General features: G+C 38.2%; 1 protein-coding gene across 1 annotated transcript in view; it reads right to left on the bottom strand.

Moving 5' to 3' along the window:
- Positions 1–344: 344 nt before the first annotated feature.
- The window catches only part of USP13 (ubiquitin specific peptidase 13), a 47,957-nt gene continuing 23,788 nt past the window's right edge, over positions 345–24,513 (bottom strand). Inside the window, exons 7-21 of the mRNA XM_084528793.1 lie at positions 21,798–21,892; positions 20,524–20,711; positions 19,102–19,173; positions 18,738–18,831; positions 14,444–14,569; positions 13,001–13,154; positions 12,629–12,803; positions 10,529–10,617; positions 10,164–10,286; positions 9,664–9,690; positions 7,900–8,043; positions 6,791–6,957; positions 6,125–6,287; positions 4,411–4,495; positions 345–3,744 (exon numbers count right to left, since the gene is read on the bottom strand). Of these exons, the coding sequence (XP_084384919.1) occupies positions 3,651–3,744; positions 4,411–4,495; positions 6,125–6,287; positions 6,791–6,957; positions 7,900–8,043; positions 9,664–9,690; positions 10,164–10,286; positions 10,529–10,617; positions 12,629–12,803; positions 13,001–13,154; positions 14,444–14,569; positions 18,738–18,831; positions 19,102–19,173; positions 20,524–20,711; positions 21,798–21,892 (1,796 nt within the window). The 3' untranslated portion in view covers positions 345–3,650. The remainder of the gene's footprint in view (positions 3,745–4,410; positions 4,496–6,124; positions 6,288–6,790; positions 6,958–7,899; positions 8,044–9,663; positions 9,691–10,163; positions 10,287–10,528; positions 10,618–12,628; positions 12,804–13,000; positions 13,155–14,443; positions 14,570–18,737; positions 18,832–19,101; positions 19,174–20,523; positions 20,712–21,797; positions 21,893–24,513) is intronic.

A 24,513-nucleotide genomic window follows, 5' to 3' on the forward strand; every position in this document is an offset into this window, starting at 1 on the left:
ATATTCAAAGAACTTCAATTGGCTTAAAAGTTGCAAACAAAAAAATTAGCAATGGAAATCCTATTTTCTATTTTGCCACGTTATACCCATTCTGCACTTGGGTTTTTGTTTGTTTCGGGAAGCAGAGAGGATTTTAAGGTTTTTGTTTTTTGCCATCCAGAGAATTGCCACAAGAGATTAAGTCTGTCACAAATCTCTTTGTTTCCCCATGCAGGTTTTTAGGTAAAACACCAAACATGACCACAGAAAGTAAGAAAAGAGGTAGCATCAGAACATACTCAGTCTACTCCTCTTGAGTTTGGACAGGAAAGAAAGAAAGAAAGAATCCACACAGCCACAAGAAGTGAGAATATTTCTTTTTAATTTAAAACAGTTGCAACAATGTCATTCACAACCTTGCTCATCCCAAATACTCTCCAAAATGTTAACAGTGCTCCAAGCAAACAACTCTGAATGGTGCAAAGTAAACCAGTACAGACACTTCAAGGATACAACAGTAAAACCTCTGAAGAGTGAACAGAAATCAGAAACCGATCTCAGCCATTAAGGTAGACAGGGATAGGAACAGAATGAAAAGTGATGTCCAGTTATGTATTTTGCATAGTCTTTCAATGCATGAAAACAGCAATGGAAATAAAAATGGCTGCTGCCAGGATGAAATACAAAAGGAATGGAGATGCTTCTAAAACAATCTAATAACTCCAGTTGCATCTGCATTCAGAATGTGTGCTACAACTCAGCGGAGGCTGCCTGATTCAAAGAAACTGATCCTGGTTTCAGTTCCACCAGTGCAAGTCAGAAGTAGTCACCGAGCACAGCAGAATTAGAAGTGATGGGAGTCAAGAACCATCTAGACTTGTTTTTATAAACCATGGTTTTGTCAGGAGTGGACTTCCTGCTCCTCAAGATCCATGATGTTTCTCATGATATCCCATCACAAAACTGAAATGCCTTAAACTGCTCATTTAGAAAAGGTGGAAAATCTCTACTTTGGGAAAGAAGAGAAGAATTCCTGAAAGCCCTGAAGAATTTCAGATATTTTCAAGTGCTAGGTTTTAGCACATCTGTAAACCTTTCCCCTGAACTGCTCCCCACACTTCTGACCCACTCGCTCATTTCGGCAGGCAGTACATGAGAGTGCTCAACTGAAAAGAACTTCAGAAGCCGAGGTGCTACCTCTCACCTGCTGCAGCCAGATAATGCCCTTCCCCTTTTATTTATTGTTTCCAGTTTGTCACCTTTTTAAGTGTGTCTTGTGTCAGCTGAAACCAGTACCAGTCCCACAGCTCTTCCTGTTTTAGGATGCACCAGACAAATGGTTTGCACAAATCCAAGCTCTACCCTTAATCCTAAGAGACCAGCCACGTTTCCAGTTTAATTATGAACATGATAACAGCTCTGTTGGCTTCCACTTACCCGGAGTCTCTAAGTAAAAAGGTAACAGTCATCAGATCTTGTTAGTTTATAAATAGCCCTTTAAGATTATGAGGCAAGAGGGAAGCTGATGTGTTGAACTCCATTGGGATATAAATAGGTATTCAAAAAAAAAACATAAATAAAAGACATCTTTTTTTTTTCCCCACTACCAGAATGATAAAGCACAAATATAGATATATGAATGTTTTGTTCTTTCACTTTAAATTGAAGATGTGACATTTGCTGATCCCATTCTCAAACTTGGCATTTTCTGGTGAGATACACAAATACTCAAAAACCTTGAGGAAGGAAAAAAATTACTGGCAGATTTTATTTTGTCCAGAACTGATGGCTCAATAATTACAAAGCAGCTGAATCTCACAGGAGCCACTTAATGCGCTATAGCACCATGCTTTTGTGTCAATAAGAGCGCTTAATGGAGGAAGCTTTCCCAGCAATTAGGCACCATTTACAGAATTATTGCACTAGGATTTTTCTCCTCTCTTAAGATCAGAAGCTGAAAAAATACACTTTTTTTTTTTTTTTTTTTTTGGCTCTGCATGTTGTTTTTTTTCCTCCAAATGCTGGAAAAAATAAAATGCCCTGCTCATAACCAGATTTTTAATTTGGGTTCTCTTTTGTAGCTGCTTGAATTTTTCTATTAAACTCGCAGGTACTGCAGAGATTAAAGCTCCCTGTCTCTCATATTCTACAAGGTTTTTTCTTTGTGTTTTTTTTTTTTTTCTTTGTTTTGACCTTTCCAATTTACTTTGAAGGCTCAGTAAGATTACATGAGGCAACTCCTTCAACCATCTCTAAGCAGTGGCTAATACATTTTGAACTTTTAGTAGTTTTTGGAATCACAAAAAGTATCACATTCACCATTGTATTTTTTTTCTAGAATTAATGTTTTCAATGACAATTTAAAAACCCATATATATATAATCTTGCCTGTGCTGCAAACTGAAATAACACCAAAAAAAAAAATAAAACAAAAACAAAAAAGGGACAGGAAAGGCCAGCCCCTACCTACCCACCCTTCATTCCTGCCGGAGATATAAAACCCCTTTTGTGAAGGTGTCTGTAAAAAAGCAGATTATTGGTGTGATCGCAAGTTACAAGAAATCTGAAACATCATGAGAAAGTATTGCCTTTTTTTTTTTTTTGGGGGGGGGGGAAATCATTAAATAAATATAACAGAATTTTACTAAGCAATTTTCCCCATTCGCTAATGGAATTAAATACTTAAGCAGCCTTTGGCAGAAAGAAGAATGGCACTGCAAATACTTTGTCAGGGAGTTGATTTCAGCTGGAATGTGAGTGAGCTAGATGCAAATTTCCAGAAAGGAATATAATGGGACAATAACTCCTTCTTTACCTCCTTCATCAGAGAAAAAAAAAATAAATAAATAAAATAAAATAATAGGCTTTTCCTGAGAGCACACTATTTAATTTTATAATCAGAAAAGAATTCCTTCTTTTAGCCACTTGTAATCCTGAATCTGTTTGAAGAACTTTCAAAACAAACATTCAAGAGAGGATGAAGAAACCTACCTCTGTGAAAATAAAATCCACTATTTCTCTTTGGCAGAAAATGTACAGGGCACTGACATCTCCGTTAGTTTCTCAGTTTTATGCATCAAAAATGCAAAACGAAACACTACAAGACTGGTGTAACTGTAGCTGGCTTTTCTCACTGTAATGACAATAATCTCAAATAAGACATTTTGCTCTGAAGAACACTCACACACACCCTCCCTCCAACTTTACACGTGATATTTCCGTAAGTGGTCTGCACTCTGGCTGAAAACAGTGACTCCCAGTTACCACAGGTGCAAATATTTCTTCATGGTCTTCAATGGATGCATGGACTGAACACGCAGGAGTTGAGCTGAACTGGTCTGGTTTTGTCCAATTTTGAAAATCCTGTTTTCTCCATATACTAGCTGCAAACTCCACCAGTAATCTGCATGGTCTTAAGGTATCCTTTAAGGTGTATAAATTTAAAACAAGGTACTATACATCACCTGATAGAAATTTTTCCCTCTAATGCTTAAGAAGGCATCAAATAACTGTTTTTAAATAAACTATAAATATCCCATGTTTTCCTTTGCTTTTTGGTAGTCCAAGGGTTAGGGGTCTTTTGTTGGCTTTGATTTTTTTTTTCTTGGATGCTTTTTTTGGCAGGTTAAAAAGGCTTATGGCTTCTTAAGGCCAGGTAATAGATTTGAGGCCTAACTTGGTATCCTGTGGTAAAAATAAATGTAGCCCTGGTCTTTCGGAGGTCGTTCTGAGGCACAGACTCTAAGGTCATTGTAGATCACCCATCTGAAATGAAAACAAGACTGATTACATTCTGTCTGTATAAAAGTCATCACTTTTCAAGGACTAATCAAATCCAAAGTTCAAAGAACTTAAAATCTAAATGTAGGCATTGCAACAGAAAAAAATGACCTGAGAAACAGCTAAAGCACCTTTACTGGCAATATCAAGAACCGAAAAGGAAGAGGGATGTGTAGAGGAGTATGCAGTTAGAGTTTAAATGAAGGAAAATTATGGATTTCTGATTAAAAAAAAAAAAAAAAAGCATATCAAAATCACAGCCAAGATCAGTCCGCAGTACTATCGGTACTAGTGTTAGAACTAGCCTGTAGTCTGATGGGTTTCTATTAATGGGAAGGGAGAGGAAGTTGGGGGAAGCTCAGATAAACAGTCAGGTACAAAAGTGATGCCCCCAAATGAACAAAGATTTGAAATAACAAGGACAGAACACTCACTGATTCATTTCAACCTAGATCTCAGCCGTATCACAGTTGACTAATCACATCTATAATCTATAACAATCAGAAACTTCATCTCTTTGGTGGGAAATATATACACGGTTATAATGTGTGTTTTGCATGCCATGAATACACATCCTGCTGTGAACAGATGCATGTTTCAAAGAAAACATTTGTACACCCGTGTGTCTCCCTCCACTCATCATCAACTCACCTTCCTTCTTTCTTGAGATGACAAACATAGTGGCCACTCATTGTGGATGTTCCCATGTGGCTGATGAACCCAAACAGCTCGTATCCTGTTTAACAAATACAAAGGGGAGCATAAATCTTATTGCTAGCATTGCAATATGAATCCAGGGGAAACTTTTCTTTCTAATCCTAGAGAAGCACCTGGGCACTCCTAACTCAAACTCTGCATCCCCAAGCACAGTATCTGTTAAGACTGCAGCATATGCTCAGTTTAACTAGTACTCAAATTCACTGTCAAATATCAAAACAATCCAAGCAAAACCCACATACATCTGTGCATGTACAGCAGGGCTGTGATCACAGCCCTGGAAAGAGAAAACAGCAGATTCATTCCCAGTTCACAGAGAGCACCACAGAAAGTGCTAGATATGGAGTTCATTCCGCACACAGATTAGCTATGTGTTTGAGCGTGATCACAGACCCCCTATAAGTCAAACAAAAAAAACACGTAAGTTCTAAATTTCATCAGCTCATAAAAGGGAGGACAGGAAAGAAACTTCTTCCTTTAATACAAAGGACAATTTTTGTACTTTGAGCCTCTGGAGAACATATCATTGGTTCTTGCTCCCCACCCATTCATGCCATTCACCCAGATTACCACCAAAAGTAAAAGGGTACCTTCTTTCAGGATATTGCATAAGGACAGAGGCCTGGATTTTGGTGGAGAGGGCTTTCTGGAGCCATTTTACAGTATCATGTTGGTTATCAGGATTTCAGGCACTCAGTAAATGGTCTCAGTCTATAAAGGCTAAGTACCACAAAAAATAATTATTCCAAATCTTTATTTTCTTTTTTGTTGTTGTTGTTGTTTTTTAATCTAATGATTATCAATCTTTCCCACATCTCCACAAGACTTAAGATTGGATTTTATCATGTTAGAAACAAAGAAATTAATGTTCTTATACAATAATGGCAACCACAGAACCAAAATCAAATTGGATGTTAATATTTTTTTCTAAGACCATTACAGTCAAAACCAGAGGGACAAGCTTAGAACATAAAACAGTTATTAGAATTGGTCACAAATGACCCTTCAATATGATCGCATTACATTGGAACCACTGAGCTATTGTACTCTAGTGCTTTTACACTTAAGTTGCTGTGTGGGGTTTTTTTTGCCTACTTCACAACTTTGACTGCTGTACATTTGCTCCATCTTGTGGTTTATTTAGCAGTCATATGACTGAGAATCTCAAAGAAAAAAACATAGCCCAAAAGAAAACATCAAAGCAGTACAAACAGGATGCTAATTATACCAGCCACATTAGAATAAGAAATTTGGTTGAGGGGATTTTATCAACCCACCCACCCAACCTCACCCCACACCATAGAAGGACAGAAACTCAGGTGGTCTGCAACAGCAGTGTTATCTTTGGGATACTCAGCCTCTGAAGATTTCGACATTCTAGCTTTTCTTTGTCCTTCTATCTTACAGCAACAACAAAAAAGTAAAACTAGGCCAGGAGAGACTTTTATGCCGTGGCAACAAAAAGCTGGGACTCAGGTTATTCAGTGAGTCCAGAGAAAGTTTACTGAGCAAACACAGACCACAGAAATTAGCCCCACAGCATCTGGCTCAGCCCCAGAAGCAGGATTAGAAGTAAGTTGTCTGCAAGAAGTACTTGGGTAGGTGTGATGCAACAACACAATCGCCAACTCTAAGCTGAAGAACTTACTTCCAGGCCCATCTTTGATCCTGGGTCCCTCTGATCCTGTCTCTGCAAGGATATTCGCGTTAGCATGGTTCTCCAGATCCATCACGTCCAAAGCAGGCTCACTCTCTTCTTCAAGTTCAGGGCGGCTGAAGATCCATTCCAGCGCACGCTCCAAATTATTGTTCTGTGAGTCAATCAAACAAAAAAGCAGCCCTTAATACATTCTCTAGAATCATGCTACCACTCAGATACCAGCCTTTGAAACAAATATGGATCATATGCAAAAGCCCTGAAAGCTTCTAAGATACATACTCTACTTCCATGGAAAACAGTATTCAACAAGCACTCTGCAGAAGCTTAATAGATGGAAAAGAAATCTTTCCACAAATATTTCCCATGGTCCCGGATTTCCCATCATGAAGACACATAGTCTTTTGGCATTCTGATTGTTTCTCAACAGATGTTTCACTACATTTTAACATTACATGTATGTAATGCACACTGCCCACCTTCTCCACTTTAACCTAACCAAGTCAGGCATCCCACACTTTGCCAGAATAGTTCTACACGCATTACCCACTAACTCAATTTTTATATGTATTTTTCAGAGCTACCTGAACACGCACACATACAGGGCACATAATATCAGATGAAATCCACATGCTACCACTAACTCAAGGAACTCACTGTTGCCTTCAGCGCTTGAATTGCTAGGTTCCTTTGGAAACCCATGGAAATGATAATGGCAACCATCTCTTCAGGAGGCTGGTTATCCAGCCCAACAGCCCCTAACCCAGCCGCTCCACTGGAAGTGGCTCCTCCAAACGCAGGTACAACCAGTGGCTCAGCAAAGTCTGGAACAATAAAACATTCATCAATTCATCCTTTTGCCCCACTGAACTGGAAAGTCAACAACACACACAAACAAACAGGACCTCAAAGCAGCCTGGAAATCAATGTGCAGTTTATTTCACTTGCCCGGTTGGGACTTAAATGTGTGGAAAGCCTTAAAAAACAACAGGTTGCAACAACTTGGTACATCACAGAAGTGAAACAACTGAAGAAAAGTAGCAAAGGTTGATGTAGAAGCAGTGATAACACCAGAACAGTAGACAATCCAGCTGATGTGCATATAGTTGTAAAATTAACTGATTCCATAGCTGAAATATCCTGCTTAAGCTCAAGTAAAACTCATTCTCCATTTACACAAGCAACACAAGAGTCCACAATGAAATGGGAACTCAACCAAATCAGGAGCTCCCTGGCAAGGGCGTGCTCAGCTATACTCAGTACCAAATCATGGGCTCAAACTTTGTATGGTTGAAACACAGAAAGTGGAGAATATCTAGCTGCCAATTAGGTGTCCATCAGTAGATAGCACAACTTATAAATATGTTGTGAATGCACTAATCTGAGCTAGAGAAGGCTGATATGGCAAAAAAGCATCCACAAAACAGAGCTCTCTGAACTTACGCTTGATCACAAGTCAGCTTTCCCCTCTGCAGCATAGACCTAGCCAAAGGCTGGAAAACAGAGAGCTAGCCCACACCACCAGTGAGGACAAGAGACAGTACTCTTGGTGTAACTTAGGTTTGTTGTTGTCTTCTAGACAGAGGATGCCATATGATGGTCAAGACCTGCATATCCTAGGAGCAGCTTAGGAAAATTCACTCATACCTCCAGGTTTCCTGAGGTGAGGAAGGGGGATGTTGTTTCTCTGTCACACGTTATGACATTTCAACTGCCATGATAGACAACCAGGAGGTGAGTTTAGTTTGCACCTTCCAGTCACTAACCTGGTTCTTCCATATGTGCAATGATCCAGTTGAAAGCCACTTCAGCACCCAGGTTGCCTGTATAGTACACAGCTTTCCGACATGCTTCCAAAGGAAAACCCATCTCTGCCAGTTGCATAACTGAAGACTCATCAATATCTAGAGCTGCAAGAAAGGACCTTCTAGAATATACAAGTCTAATTTAATCTGTTGTACAGTCGTTCTTAATGTTATTTGTGGTGCTACATATTACTATACATACTGCTAGGATTTGTTTTAGTACTAGTACTTAGGTTAGCAATAAAGCCATACTCATTAGAAAGCAGCCTTGTACAAAGCATTATAGTATTTATTATGATTTATTATGGACTTGGAATCATTTGTCTCACTAACCTACATAGGTCATTAACCTTGACAATTTCCTACAGAATTTCATTTATAAAAGAACTCACCGCTGAATTTTAAGGGGTGAAGTTAGGTACTGAGCTTAGCTAGGGAAGGCCATCTAGAGCCATCACTGCTCTCTGAGGAAGGATCTTGCAGGCAAGAGGAACAGTGGCTGCTGGATCTAGCAGTCTCCAGCTGAGCTTCATCTCTGAATTACACAGCCTGACAGCTTCAGCTGAGGTCAGAGTCCAGAGGGAGCCAGGATCAAGCAGCTGTAACCCCCAGAACTGCAAGATCCTGCCGATGAGTGGCATCTTGCAGATGAGCCCTTGGCTCCTGCTCTGGTCTGTTCTGCATTGAACACCTGCAGAAATTCAGCGAGTCTTTCTTCCCAGGAGAGGTGGTACCCACCTCTCTTTAGGTCTCATACCATACCACTCGGACACATTGTCTCTTCTGGGGCTTTTAGCTTAGAGCAGAACTTCTGCTACTGCCTCTGCTGATGCATGGAAAAATCGATTTGTTCTGACAGCACTGCTGATACTATAAAGCACTACAAGGACCTTCTTGGTATTCTCTCTCTCATTAATAAGTTATTATTAGAAGTAGCACAGATAACATTCTGCTTGGAGATAACTGCAGGTAAAAATAAGTTTCCAACACAGTAAATATTAAAGACACCTCACAGATATTCATATTGCACTTCCACCTCCTTCATTCTACAAACCAAACCTGAAATAAGTCTCTGCTAAGATCATAACAACTTCAGTCTGGAAGTACAGCAGATTCATCAATGAAAGTAGCAACCAAGTCTTCTCTTTAGCAAGCAATTATATAAAACATAAAGGAACTTTCAAGCCTAGAGAGGTGCTGTTCAGCATTCAACATAGAAAACTGTTAAGTTAAGGCTCTGTCCATAGAATCTGCATAGCATCCTACATATATCCAAACACATGTAATGTTTAAACCTAAAATATCTCCTAGTTCATATAATTAAATGCATGGGTATAAAATAGTAGTGTCTATTTTCTAATAAATGGCTGCATGCGTGAAGCAAAAATATTGTAAAAACATTGCATCCGAGTTAACATCTCCTGGTCTGTTCACAATTGTATTTTATTACACACAGGTACATCAGATTTTATATTCAAGGTTACTGCAGATAGAGTAGCAGCTCATATTCTGGCTACACTTATGCTAGTACAGACTCTTTTATGCAGAAGAGTCCTGCACGCATGCAAGCAAATGATGAACAAATACAGATGTCAGTTGCTACTTAAAGGAAGCATGCAGCCAGAGCTCCATGCATCAGTATGTGTACAAAGAAACCATTAACTGGGCAAAAGCATGGCAATTTAAGCAGATGAAATACCAGTCTCAGAAAAATGAGATACATACACTCCATGAAATGGTTCATCGTACGATCTGAAAAACAAGGGGAAAAAAGGAGGGAAAGCCACATATGAAGGCTAAGTAGATTCATATTGTTCCATATAACAAAAAATCCATGTTTTTTTTTTAAAGTCACAGAAACATTGGACCTCATACAGGCAGAGCATGATCATCTTTATATCCCTGATGTTTTGCCTTGAATTAACAACCTCCCTAGCAACTCAGAATGAGATGCCACTAGTATCATAAACCAGCAGGAATTATATCTGATGGCTAAACTTAAATAAGAACCTGTTCTGTTATAAGGTTCCATCACCCAAACGTGCTAAAAACAGGTCAGTCCACTAAAAAGGGCTAAAAAGAATAGGTCATGGTAAGAAACTGCAGATAAGAGTCAAAATTCAAACCTTTAGGGAGCTGAATTTTGACATAGCCTTTGGTCTGGCACACAACCTCAGGTACTAGTTGTCTTTCATGGGGAGGATCAAGAGAACAGATGTCAGTACCTTTCGGATCATCAGGAATGATAATGGGAGGAGCAATGTCTGGAAGTTCCTCTTCTCCTGGTTGGAGACCCGTGGCCCGAAGGTGATTGATATCCAGGAAATCTGGCATGTCTACAGAAACATCTACAAAAACAGAGAAATGGGTTAAGCATATGAAACCACCAAGGACTCTGGTACACAGCTGACAAACAGCTAGGATAACTTCACATGGGTTAGTTTAATTTGTCATAAAAGAAAAGAAGATTCAATTAGGATCTTCACAGTATAAAATTCAGAATGAAGTAATGTCCTCATACAGGAAAGCATGTATACCTTACAGATTATATTAGATAGAATGAGAAAAGGGAAGTATAAAAGGCACATACCAAGCTTTTTGGGTATCCAGTCAAGGCCAAAGGTGAACTTCTTTATCTGCACAACTAAGTACTCAGGAAATGAAGCAAAACGTGAAGTCCTGGGAAGCACAAGAAATTCAATTCAGTGAAGCAGGGCAACAACATCAAAAGCAGCACAGATTTTAGTACCTCATGCACACTGAGATAAGTAATTCTAGTAATTCTGAGTGAAATGAATAGTGATGGATTTTATAAAATATAAGTGAGAACCTAAATTTCACAGAAAAGTAAGTTTTCAAGTACAGTGAAGTATAGTAGCTTTCTATACATTTATATCCCAAATGTCAGCTGAAAACCTTGCAGATATTCAGCTTGTATGAAAAATACAGCAAACAACTAAAAGTAATATATTAAATTTGCTTAGTCAAGCAATTCTGAAATTGAATGTCAGAAAATAACTTTTCAATGATGTATTGGCTAGAACTTTAGGGCAAATGTTTAAAGCATAGTTTGGACAAAATGGGCTAACAATGGAATGTGCAGTTTTTCATTCTAACAGTAGCATAGACAATGAGGTATCAATCCACCTATAAAGCATTTCATTAAGATAAAGATGTTATTTTTGAATTTTTCATATAAAAATACTATTTAGAAATGCATTATATTCGTATTAAACTACTACGATATTTAACAAAAATAGAGATGACTCGAGGTGAAACAGATATCTGATTTTTGTCAGCTTAATGAAGAGAAAAAGTTAATCTTGAACACAATGAAACATTATATGTATTGCTGTTCTCCTTCTCCGTGTTCCCATTTTCCTTGTATTTAGTATCCTGAACCTTTCCCCTTATCTTCCATTTACACATGCCATCCTTTCCTCTAGTTCAACTTATTCTGGGTAAAATACAATTAACCCATCCTCAATGAGGCCTTCTTTCCATATTACAGATAGTTGCTTTCTAAATTATTGTTAGCTCTACCCTGCAGTTTTAGTAACTTTATTATCTGCAGCAGAAAATTTTGAATTTTAAACATATTCTTCTTTATCTTTCAATGCTTTTAAATATCCAAGGAATGAGGAAGTGCTAAATCATGGTTGTCTTTCTCTAAAGAGAGAGAGAGAAACCTCCACAATTTTCTGCTACGTTTTTCTCCATACCACGTGGACTTGCCTCACAGCTTTCAATACGAGTGAAGCTGTACACAAAAAGAGGGATGAGGCATTGATATGTTAAGTGATCTAAAAATAGAAGGTATCACAGCAAATCAGTTGCAGAGCTCATTTTTCAACCACTCCTTGCTGCTGACATATAGAAATGGAACCTGATAAGAAACTAAGTCTTGTTAACAAGGAATTCTCCCCCTGCAAATTTCAGTCCTCTGCCTCCCATTCTATTTCATCTCAATGCTTTCTAAGCCCAAGAAGTTCTTGGTTCTTTTATCTACCTAAGTATAGGCACACAAGGTAGTTTTCTTTTTTTTTTTTTTTTCCTAAGTCCACCTTGTACCATGACCCCACATAAGTAAGAGCAATCAAGCTTAACAGATGTAACCATATCCTGTAGCTGGCAGATGTGGATGGGTTGAAATCCAGACACATAAAAAACATAGTAACATAATTACAACAGCATTATCAGCATAGCACTTCACAAATTCAAAGACTTCCATTCATCAAAAGAACTTTTTCAAACAAGAAGTAAAACCTTCTCTTGCTTTATCTTGTTTTGTCTCCACACAATGCTATTCAGCATTTTTAGTCAAATGAAGACATCAAGGGACTAAGCACAGAGATCCAGAGTGTCTCTTAACACTCAGTACAGAGCATACTAGCTAATACATGGGAATCAATTTTAAAACATGGGCAAACAATTAAGTAATAAGCATTTAAAGTTCAAGCTCTTAAAAACCAACTAATTTCACCTCTTGGAGTTTGACAGTTTAGATCAATTTATTTCCTGCTCGATTGCTCATTACAGCTCTTGTCGAGCTTGATCTGCACATTGCATTGTGAGCCCCAACATTAACACGATCCCAAAGCCCATAAAGCCCTTTGTTTCTCACTGTGTCATGTCCAGGTAGGAAAGTAAGCAAAGAGTACAGGTTTTCATTAGGCACACAGACACTTACTTAACTCCTGCAGATTTCGCTTGAAGGGCACTGCTCCAGAAGTCTTCTACATTGTTCGGTTCAGAAAAAGCCTGCAGACATGCACTAAATGGGATCTTGGCACGGACAAGCTCTGGTGGAGCTCTCCTTGCAGCTTCTGCTTCTCGCCTCTTCAGTTCATACGCAATTAATTCATCTGAGAAATACACATCACATGGAAAGCTAAATGAACATTGTTGTGGTTTTGATGTGCCTCACTGCAGTCTTATTTTTGCAGGTCTTAGAAACAGAAGAACCTACCTACCAGTAAAACTCTTGTGTGGCTCAACAGACATCATTCATTGTTGGGAGAGTTTCCAAATAGTCAGTCAATAGACCTCTTTGTTTCCTTACCTTTGTTTGTTGCTGCTTCCATTGCAACAGGTAACTGCATGATATAGTCCACCCTCTCTGTGTAGCGCACCTTTCTGGACTGGCAGCATTGTGTGCGTTCTTCCACCAGGAACCGGAAGACATCACTGGGGTTTTCTGAACCTACTGGGTTCCTCTGAAAGGAATATTAACATTCACTTTAATGATCATCCCTTAGATGACCAAAGAATCCAAAGACTGATGATAAGCACAAAGACACTAATGTTGCAGCCAGCACTGACAGCTCAACTTGTTTGCTATTGCATGCAGAACTCAGAGAAGTTCGTGATGTCTGCATACACAGCAATATCTTGCAGAAAGATACTAATTTGCAGGGTATGCACAGAATGAATGTGACTGAGTCAAGGTAGACAGAAGAAGCTACGAAAGTAACAGGTTATAATAAAGACTGAAATCTCAGGTAAGTAACATAGAACATCCCTTCAGCAGACAGATTTGTTCCTACCGCTCTGAATCTGCATTGAAACAGAACGAGAAACTTGTAGCTCATTATCCAGATAGAAATGTCATACAAAGAATAATTCCTCCTCCTTATTGTTCATGTTAATATCTGTGATCAGGTTTAAAAAAAAAAAAAAAATAGAAAAAAGAAAAAAAGAAGTCTTCTAGCCACCCTGTAATCAGTAATGTGTTTTGTGATGTAGAATGTTACACATTCAAATGTGAATAACTTCATCCAAACTAACACATGAATAAACACCTTTGATTCTTGGGGAAAATAGGAAAATGAGGGAGGAGAGATGGAAAAGAAAGAAGTGCTTTAAATCAAAACTGGCTGTCTTTGTAAATTTCCTTTTCAGAAAGACATAGTTAAAATTCACAGCACTGGTTCTTTTACATGCAGCATTGAGCTGGAACACAGTAGAACTAACATTTTATATTCAGAAATATTCAACTGACAAATATTCACTTTGCCTTCATCAGGAGAGACTTTCTCCTGTAATGACTCAATGATGTACAGCTGGGATTTGTAAAAGGAGTTGGATGTGGTGATTAGTTTGCTCCCAATGTAGACAAAAATTTGCAATAATAATACCACCTAATTCATTATTATTCCAAGACAGACTTTGTTATGGTAAACAAATGGATAGTATGCAATCATAAATGAACAGCAATTTAAGGACAGACACATACATTTATAAATCTTATAGTTTGTTCAAAGATGCTTGACCTTTCTGTATCTCTTGCATCACTGGTCATGCAAGAGTCTGAAGTCATGAGAAAGGAGAATAAAATGAAAAATTGTTTCTAAATCAAAACACATTTAAATTGGTGCCATTTTCTACATATCCAACACTATAAAGAATATATTAAAAAATGAACTATTCATATAACAACTTGATCCTCATTGTCTAACACAACCACAGAACAGAAGATTTCCACAGAACATTAAGATTTTCTCACCTCTACGAGATTTATAAGATGTAGAAAAAACTCCTGCGCGTCTTGTTGTCTATTAGAGGAAAATTCTGGGTGGCCTTTACTTATAAAAGCCTTAAACATTCGGGGAGATATTCCATTGTGTTGTGGCTAGAAATAAATGAAAGAAAGAAAGCTTTTAAAGAAGAATTCTTGTTTATTCTTGGACCAAAGATCACTCCACTAGATCTATTTTTGACCCATTTCTATCACTGTAGAAATAATAATTTCAGTTTCATCTAGACTTCCATTTTAATAAAAATGAAAAGGAACCTGAAATGTTATTCGACTGTTTTAGAATATGTTTTCTGACATCTCCTGCATCATTCATTTCATCTGATTTTTCCATGGCATTTGCAAGTTAAAACCAATTACTGCAGGTTTCATAGAAGCATAGAATGTTTGCTGAAGGCTAGTAGTTTTCAGAAAGGCTAAAAGTCTACACAGTTTTCTAACATTTGACATTCCTTCAGACCACTGTTTCACTTAAAGCTATGTGGGCATTGAAGCACGTTGATAAACCAGCTGGCAGCTTTACTCAGGACAAAACCTTTCCAGAGATCTCTGCAGAGTGAAGCAGAGAGCAACTAATGCATGCAGGATGAATTCCCAGACGGGTTGCAAAGAACAGACATGAATCTGCAATTTGCAGGTGTTAGTTTTGTTGAAGGACCAGGAACATACAGCCTTTGGCCAGAAAACTGTACCATTTATGAACATCTCTAGCTGCTAAGAGAGTCCTCATTTTCACAATCTCTATACCACTTCAAGAAGCTTTTTTTTTTTTTTCCTCCTTGGAATTGTATCCTCAAGAATACACTAGTTATTATTCCTTTTACATAACACTTTCAAAAAAGTCAGAATCTTTCGCTCAGATTTGCCCTCATCCTCCATAAGACCAAATAAATTTCAAGACAGTCCAAGCAAAAGCATAGCCTCGAGGGCATACTAAGGGTTGTTCAATATCCAGCCAATCTCAGTCTTTACTACAGTTGCACTATCATTCTGGTATAAAAATAGAAAAAGCAGCATGAAATGGAAGATGCATAAAGCATACACTAGCAGAGCAAAATTTTATTCTTGGTTTCACCAGTGTAAGATAGCCCTAGACTCACTGAAATCAGAAGCAGATGCTCAATTATGTTTTTTTCGGTTTCTGGCAACATACCAGCAACCTCATTACACTAAGATGCTAGTTAGAGGGTCTCAGAAAGAGAAAGGGTCTCAGTACTGTTTGAACAGAGAGATGTTCTAGGGATTTCTGAATCATGGGTTATTTATCACTTTTGTGTCCTCGACTGCCTTTCAAAGCCAAGACTGAGGAGAGAAATGCATAAAACAGCTCAAATTACTTCACATCAGGCTTTTTCCTATGTTGAAAGCAAGAATACTGCAAGGTGGCACATTTGCCCTGATGTGTAATGCAATGAGTTTGGACTTAAGCCTTGTTTCCATCTATATGCTTTTTACTCAGCCATTTGAGCAGGGAGAAATATGCCACATGTGACAATCTCTAGAAAAGGATCTCACGCTGTAAACTCTTTCTACCTCAAGGACAAGAAAAATAATGGAAGAAATGGCAGAGCTCTAAGCAGAAAATTAAGTCCTAGTTGATGACCATTGAAGCTTCCAATCTGTTCTTCATATCAAAGTGGGTCCAAGTGGCTGCCATTCCCAGATAAAGCTCCTGTGGCAAAAAGATTTCAGCTCCCCAGAACCATGAATATTTATAGAATACCTGGCATACTTTCCCCATCAACAGTTGCAAAACAGTTTAGCTAAATATAGACTGTGCTGGACCAATGCAGATCTCACATGAACGCTTTTACAGGCAACAACTCCAAAAAACTTTGGATGAATTCCAAAGACCCAGAAAGCTAAAGAACTTCTTTGCATGTAGGAGGCAAAAAAAGAGGGGGGAGAGAATAAAAATAAAATGAATAATTGATTTTATAGACACAAAACTGAAGCACTTGAAAATGTTGAGGGCCTAAAATCCTCTGCAATCATATTAGTTTATTTTAAATATCAGTACAGCTATCTGGATGAGAAATATCATCTGTATGTATACTGGTATTTCGTGGAAGAGCTGGCAGGGCAGGAAAACACCCCCAAGCCCACAAAACCTACATTTGTACATCCAGAGTGAGGGAACAGAGGGAACAGCTATATTTATTTTTTCTAAGTAATTCTTCAATACAAAGAATAAAAGGAATAAAAAAATATTCAATAAAAAGAATAAATAAAGGCTAATTCAAATACTGGTAACTGCTAGGATTTGCTTGATAAGGAACTCATCTGATACATACAACTACAATTTTATTAAACTGACCTTATGAATAATACAGATATTCTTAAATAACAACACATGGCTGCTACTAACTACCTGACAGAAATATACTACTTGTCATTAAAATGCATCTCATTGCTACGAGTGACCGCTGGCTTAAACATGCAGATGTAGGTTTATTCTAAGAGTCCTGATCTACCAGCACGTAATTCTTCATTCATATCTTGTATGCATTTAACAAAGCAGGTCATCAGTGTACAGAATTTAAGGTGAGAAGTCTGAAGGTGAGGAGTCTGAAATTATTCTACTATTTCTTAGTTATAGTGATGCATTGATAGATTATAACTTTATTTAAAGGAAACATAGGCCACGTGTGATTGGTTGCACCAAACCAATGACTATCTGTTGTACAAAACAATCGCTTTGAGACATGAAGCTTTCAAATCCTGCAAACTACTGTGTACCAGATGTTCGGTCTTTGTCTAGTATCCCCCTGACATTCTTATTTTAGGAGAATTTCCTATATCAATAACTGATAGAGGAAGGTAGAGGAAAAAATCTATTTCCATGGAAAACATCATCATGCTTCTGTGACAGAAGCAAATGTGATTGCTATTATCTGTGAAAATATGACTTGGTAAGAGAACTTTTCCTCCATAAAGAAAGCTCTTTCCTACAGGCATTATTTTCACTATTTGCTGCTAGCTCACCATTTGTTTCTAAATATCCCATCTATGGAGTCTGCGCTTTGGCTCCACGTGCTGCTTGGAATCACAATAAGAGAGGTTGGCAGGGACACAAACACATTCCAGGCAGTTTTTCTAGCATCACTCTAAAGAAGATGTTTCAAAGTAGATAATTTGAATAGTAAAACAAATCTAAACTTCAACAGATTCACTTGGGTAGAGAACACTGACTAAATAACTAGGATTTTCCTCCATGCAGTTATTAATTGGGTGACTGTAGGGAAAACAGGCGAATCCAAATACATCAGTGTTCAAAGTGACAAAATCTGAACTGGTGTTATTCTCACTCTGAAATGTTGAGGGAAATTACACTAACCTGGACAAAGAAAATAATCTTTCCCAGCTCACCACTAAGCTGCTGACAGCTTTTCTTCACAAAAGTAAGAACATGTACAAAGATTAAAAGGTGAATCAGGCAGTGCCCATGAACCTTGCTGACAAAAATACATCAGTCAGGCCTTGGTCAAAAATTATCCTTACTTTTAAAAAAATCAAAAGACTGTAAGAAAAAGAATATGAGGAGGCTTTCTGGTTATTGTGAAAGTATTCATTGCTGAATGAAGAAAGCATACACAGATAAAGGTGTAGGTGTATGGATGCCACTATGTGCCTTGATGCTTGGCTGTCCAGTGGTTACAGTTTCAATTTATATCCAAAAATCATATCTACTGTTCATTTTCTAGGAGAGACCCCACTGGCATAGGCATGCTTCCACATGTTTTTTGTAACCATAAAATACTCGAAGCAAGCCTCAGTGGATATAGCTCTGCATGACACCTCTTTCACACAAATGAAAGCCTCCAGCACCGCTAAATCTCAGATTACATAGACAGCTTCTCCTAAAATCAGGTGGAATATCGTCAGACACTTCTCAGAAGCACCTCTTCAGTTCTTTATCCTTCTTTCTGCAATTTAGAGAGGACTTAGAACTTTTCTTCTAAATACTCTGGACTCTCTAAATAACATTTTTTTTGTTCCTCAGAAAAGGTAAACCAAAAGGTGAACCTAAGCTCTGCTCTCATTACTGGAGCAGGAGAATGTTATTAGCAGAACCAATGGTAGCTTTAATGCTTTGCACAAATAGTCCCTGACTAATATATTCCTGACAAGAATCCTGCTCATTCCACCTTGCTAAGCATCCCATGCTGGATCCACCCATGCTCTCCAATGCCCAACACCTGTTCCCTTTTCTCAGGGTATCATTTTTACCTAGTTACCAGGCTGCACAAGCTCAGTCAAATACCTTGTGTTCTTCTTTCATCACCTGTTCAATAAGCTCAGATTTCATGGGTGGCTTAGAGTACTGGCCTGAAAGGAGGCCATGTCCCAGTTTAGCCCTGTAGGGAAGAAAATGGGGGGGGGGGGGGGGAAGAAAAACATGGGAAAACAGGTAAAGAATAGACAGATTTCTTCCAAGGAAAAAAGAAATACAGTGTCTTTGAACCCCAGAGGAAACATTATCTGTAAGTACGCAAACAAGTCTTTGCATTCTACCCTGTGCCATTTCTCACTTTCAAGCCCATGAAGACATGCTTTTCAGCCCTGCCATTCAATTATTCAGATTTTATTTACATTGACCAAGTAAATCACTGAAAAGTGTCACTTACATCTGAGTGTTGAAATCTTGTGTTGGATCAAGAGGGGAGTAGTCATATATTCTTGGAAGGTTTCCCACATACCTGAGCAGCAAGAACAAAACAAAACAGAACAAAACAAAACAAAAACATTCAAACATCACAGCTAGATTTACTCAGAGATATACTAACAGATACTCAGTGTTCAGCAGTGATACATCTGCAAGCTCCCTCTGTACTAGGAAGTCAAATTTTGCATCATAGCAATGACTTAATCTGTCCCTGGTGAGTGTTTCTATCGTGGAAGAAATAGTAGTAAAGGAATTATGAAATGCACATTTAAGTTTTGCTTAGAAGCTTCTAGCTAGAGAGAAGGATACAGCAGTGTTGTTCAGTAAGAATTTAAGTTCTATTCCTTGATTGCGAAGTAGCTGCTAGATGAAGTTACTCAAAACTACAGAGAAACAACATACATTTACTTCCTAGTCTTGACCAACACTGCGGAATAAATTCCAAGGTTGTTTTTGTTTGTTTGTTTGTTTGTTTTGTGTGTTTGTTTGTTTGTTTTTTTAAAGTCAGGACCTAAACATGTAAAATAATGGTTCTGTTGAGTTTCCTCAGAGAAACAAATGCTAACTCCTGACAATAACCACTAAAGTATATATTATTGTAACCAGCTTGCTGAAAAGCGCAGCATTTTGTAGCATGCTATCTATTACTTCACTTGAAAACAGGCTACATGGTAGGGCCACAGTGAAAGAACACACCTAATTTCTGCCTCGTCCAAAGATCTTCACTGCTCTGTTAATACTGTATGCTTCAGGAAACTCCAAGGACAATGCTGTGGAAAACCACTTCCCTTAGTAAAGTCCATCCTTATGTTTTTCAAAAATGGAGATAGAAAAGCTGTCAATTAGACTCTGCTCCATATGGCCAACAAAGTAAACAAACACAAGTTTTCTCCCTCTTCTTCTCCTGAAGGCAGTTGCTACTTGTAAACCTGGGAGGTGTTCCAAAATCTAAAACCTTACTTCCAGAACACACACTACCATAGCTGTGGATGGAAAATGCACCCTGAATTTATTGCAAACCATAGACTGTATACTTTTTATAAATATAAAGGCTTCTCTCCTTGGAGTGATGTGGTCTGTTTTGGTTGGTCAGGAGTATTTCACATTCTTCTGTTTTGCTAATTATGTATGACAGGCAGACCCAAACAAAAACACTGAATCCAAAGCAAGTTCCAATTTCAAAGGCAGATTAGGTTTGGGATTCCAACCTTATCCAGAATAGAACAATACAATCACTAAATCCTCTAACTGGCCACTGAACTGACTGAAAGACCTGCTTGGAGGTAAGACATTAAAATACCATTTTGCACAGAAAAAAAAAAAAAAAAAAAAAAAAAAAAGAGAGATTGGGGAATACAACAAGAGCTAACTTGGAGCTACTTACGCTCTCTGGAACTCTGGGATGCTGAAAATGATTTGCATGACAGCATTGAGGTAGCAGCTATTTCCTAGGTTCTTCATGCCAGTATATCCTGGGCCATACATGGGCTTGAGTTTCACTCCAGATTCCTGAATCACTTCCCATTCTGAGACTCTTGGTTTTATATCATTATCTCTTAGTCCATTCTCTGTCTGAAAGAAACAAGATTTTTTTTTTCCTTTTAATTTCTACCACTATTATATCGTTGCTGTCATCATCACCAAATTTGTGATCTAATCTAGATAAGAAGAGCCAAATCATGGGAATAGGAAAATGAAGGTAACTTGTGTGTGTCGGGAAAGAGATCAGGGTCAAAAGTCTAGCAGCTTACTTATCCAATCCTTTGCAGCATCTGAGACTATACCTAAGTTTTGAAGGTTGCTAAATAAAACAGGTTTCCCGGAAAGACCATTGAATAAGAGAGATTTTTTATTCATAACATTGGTAAGGAAATCAGTATAATAAAACCATGTTTTATTAGTTACATGAAGTCTTTTGAAACTGGTTTAACTCTTCTCAGTTGCTTTGTGCTTATTTTTAGTTTTTTCTTCATTTGGACAATGAAATACCTGTCTTTAAAACCATCTTCCATTCAGACTTCTTAGATTATTTAAACAGAACCGGAAGCAACATCCGTCAAGATACAAATTAGTAAAAAGGACTTTTCTACTGCCAGGAACAGGACCCTGTTTGCCCCAGTCTCTTTCTGGTATACCACATTATAATCCATACTCCTACACTTGAGTGAAAGTATGTATTTATTCATTTTTAATGTCTGTATTAACAAGACCTAGACTGAAATTTATAGCTTTACATAAAGACATTTTCAATCACATTTTACTTGTCCATTAATTTATTTTTGCTTGATATTTTTATCTACTTACACAATTAACAGGCTTTCCTCCACTCATTGTAATTAAATATTCAAGATATTATTATCTAATTGAATGGCATTTTTCATCTTGAAGGAAAATGGCACAGAAGAAGAGAAGTGACACATATAAACTGCTGACTACAAAGGAACTTTTTGGAAAGGCAATTCTCAGATTTGAGAATAACGATTCACTCATCCAGACCTCAGAAAATATAACATGGACTGGCTGACTAAACTTTACAAAATTAAATATTATCACAACAGTCTGAAGCAATCACACAAATATAAACTACAAGCATCTTTTTCTATTTCTTCCTGTCCCCAGCTAGAAGAGAAAAAGAAACCAAGAAGATTCATCTCCTACCACTTGCATCTGCAGCATATCAATCCCAAAGTGTGCCAAATGCTTTGCTATGTGTGGATCTAAAACTGGCTCCTCTTCATCAAAGGAATAGACATCTAGAAAAGCAAAGAGAACAGATGATCTATTGTATCAAATGTTATTCCTTCTCTTTGTTTACTAACATTGCATTCTCGGTACAGGCATGCCTACGCAAGATGCCTAATTCGTATTCTCTGGGTTTGGTTAGGACCAACAGGCAGCTGTATGCATACAGACCCACACAGCTTAGTAAATGTCTTAAATATTTTCAACACAATCACGTCAACTCTTCTTCTTAGAACAAATTAGATGACTTCACAGTATTAAAACCTAAGAATGTTTATAGCAATTACAGTATTTTCCCCCCAAAGTAAGTAAAAAAAATCTGTAGCAAAAAGAATGAACAGGGAACATGAAATTCTCAGATTCATAGACAGTCTACGTTTTGAACATGACAACGAGAGATTCTGATTTCTTGTGGAGCTACTAGATACAGGCAATCGCATTAAAACTGAGCATGTGGAGCCCACTGACTACTGCCAGTGGTGTTTCTAGTACAGTTCAAGGAATCCACTGATTTCCTTTTCCTGTGGAGATGCAGGAAAAACTGTGCATGTCTTTATTAGATGAAACTTGGACCGGACTTAGAAGATTAATCTTGTGGTTAGGGAGAAAGGCTGATTTCATTATTGGGGTGTCTGGCTTTATTATATGAAAGATTTAAATTTCAGTTCTAGCTCTAAAATAGGTCCTTATGGCCCATAAACATTTAGGAAGGGCAAAGTTCAAACTGAGGAAGGAAACAATATGTCTAGTGATATTTTCATTATGAAACCAAGTTTAATAAATCCAACAGAGGGACAAAATGGAGATAAAAACTCATTTTTATCATTTACCAAGCAAGACTTGTAATGAAGCTGAGTTTTTACCTACTTGAGTAAAAAACAAAGCTGCAAGCATCATATAAAGATAGGCGTTATAAGACACTCACTAGAATGACTTGAACAGGCCTTCCATCTTCTTTCTCTCTTTTCTACCCTATGGCTCTGCAGTTTATGACCTGCTCTGGTCTCTACTCACACTGAACCCCAGAATCCCTCTACCGGTCTGCCTGCACTCCTCTCAGCCAAGTGTCCTTCACACCCAGCAGAATTTCTCTCAGTAACCTTGCTCCATGTGACTAGATCCAGGCTGACAGAGAAATCTGAACCAGTAGAAAACAGAAATAAACTTAGGAGGAGAGAGCAGGAATCCAGATAAAGGCTGTTCACAGCACAAATACCACCTCTGAAGGGTCATTATTCTGCTCTCTCCTGGCAACTACAGACCTTGGCTTTGCCTCAGCCCATCACACGTGTAAGAATTTAACAAGAAGGCAGTCTCCTTGAGGACTGCTAGTAGGAAACTCAAGCTGAAATGACAGCTTGAGGACTAGCCACCATTCTAAGATCTAAATGCAACTTAAAATTTGGCAGCCCTTAAAAAAACATTAACTCTCTCAAACTGAGGAATGGTGGTTTTGGGTTGTGCTGCTTTCTGCTGATCGGCCATCACACCCTTTATTAACATTGCTCCTCGTGACCCCTCTGGCATGTGCGGGGCTGTAGCTGCCCATCTGCTGGAATTCCACTGCATGGTAGCAAGCATGCCCAGAAGACATGACACCTCATCCACACACATGAGATCACAACATTCCCATAGTCTCCTGGCGAGGTCATAGAACAGCCAAAATATCCTGTAAAGCTCAAACACCTTACCCAAGCAGGATTACACATCAACTGATCTCAGGTGACTTCTTTCAACATGGAAGCTTTGATTTTGTTTTTCCTCATTTCTGGTGAATGGAGAGAGACATCTGGGACTGCCAACCCAGAGCAACAGAAATGGAACACGTAACGTTAACCTTCCCTCAGGTTCAGCTCGTCTCATATATTTCAGTACTTTCTGCTGTGTAGCCAACTTAAATTCATGAGACAAAAAAAAAATCAGAGGGCAGCAAATTATAGAAAGAAGATGACAGCCCCCAAACACAGGTCTGTAGTGCTCTCCTGCAAGAGTCTGTATACAAGTCAGCAAGTGTGACACACAAAGGCTGATGTCAGAGTAAGAAAGTAAGAGGAATACAAGAAAAAAGCAAGAAAACATAAAAAATCTGAGATAGGCACCACAAAACATTATTAAACAGAGAATAATCATTGTAATTTGTACTGCAGTAAGAAAAAAAAAAAAAAGTGACCATGCTACCTTTACTTCCTTTGCTTCTCGAGCTCAAGATTTATGCCTGTACTGGCTGCGTGGACATCACACTTTCCTACTTAAAGCATAAAGGGGAATGGTCCATGAAGAAACAAGTTGCACAGGATTCCCCAAAGAAGTATCTGACAATTATTGAGACTGGGATCCACAAAGCACTTCATTCAAGAACCTGTCAGATAGGGCCTGTACTGCTGAACACCTGTTCCAGTGCTCAGAGCAGTTTCAAACACGTTACCTCACAAATACTTCAAATCAAACCTAATGACGCTGTCAAGAGAGCTAGCAGGTAGCACAGACTGCCAAGAAGTACTTAGCCTAGAGAAGAAAACTTGATTTCTGTGCATCCTAGGGTGGAATACAGAAGTTTGGTTCAATTTCTGACCTGATCCCAGATCTTTTTGTTGACAGAACACTACAAAAGGGGGCTAATGCCCCAGAAATC

This window comes from Aythya ferina (assembly GCF_964211825.1).
Source record: "Aythya ferina genome assembly, chromosome: 9".
In the NCBI taxonomy this organism is placed as follows: Eukaryota; Metazoa; Chordata; class Aves; order Anseriformes; family Anatidae; genus Aythya; species Aythya ferina.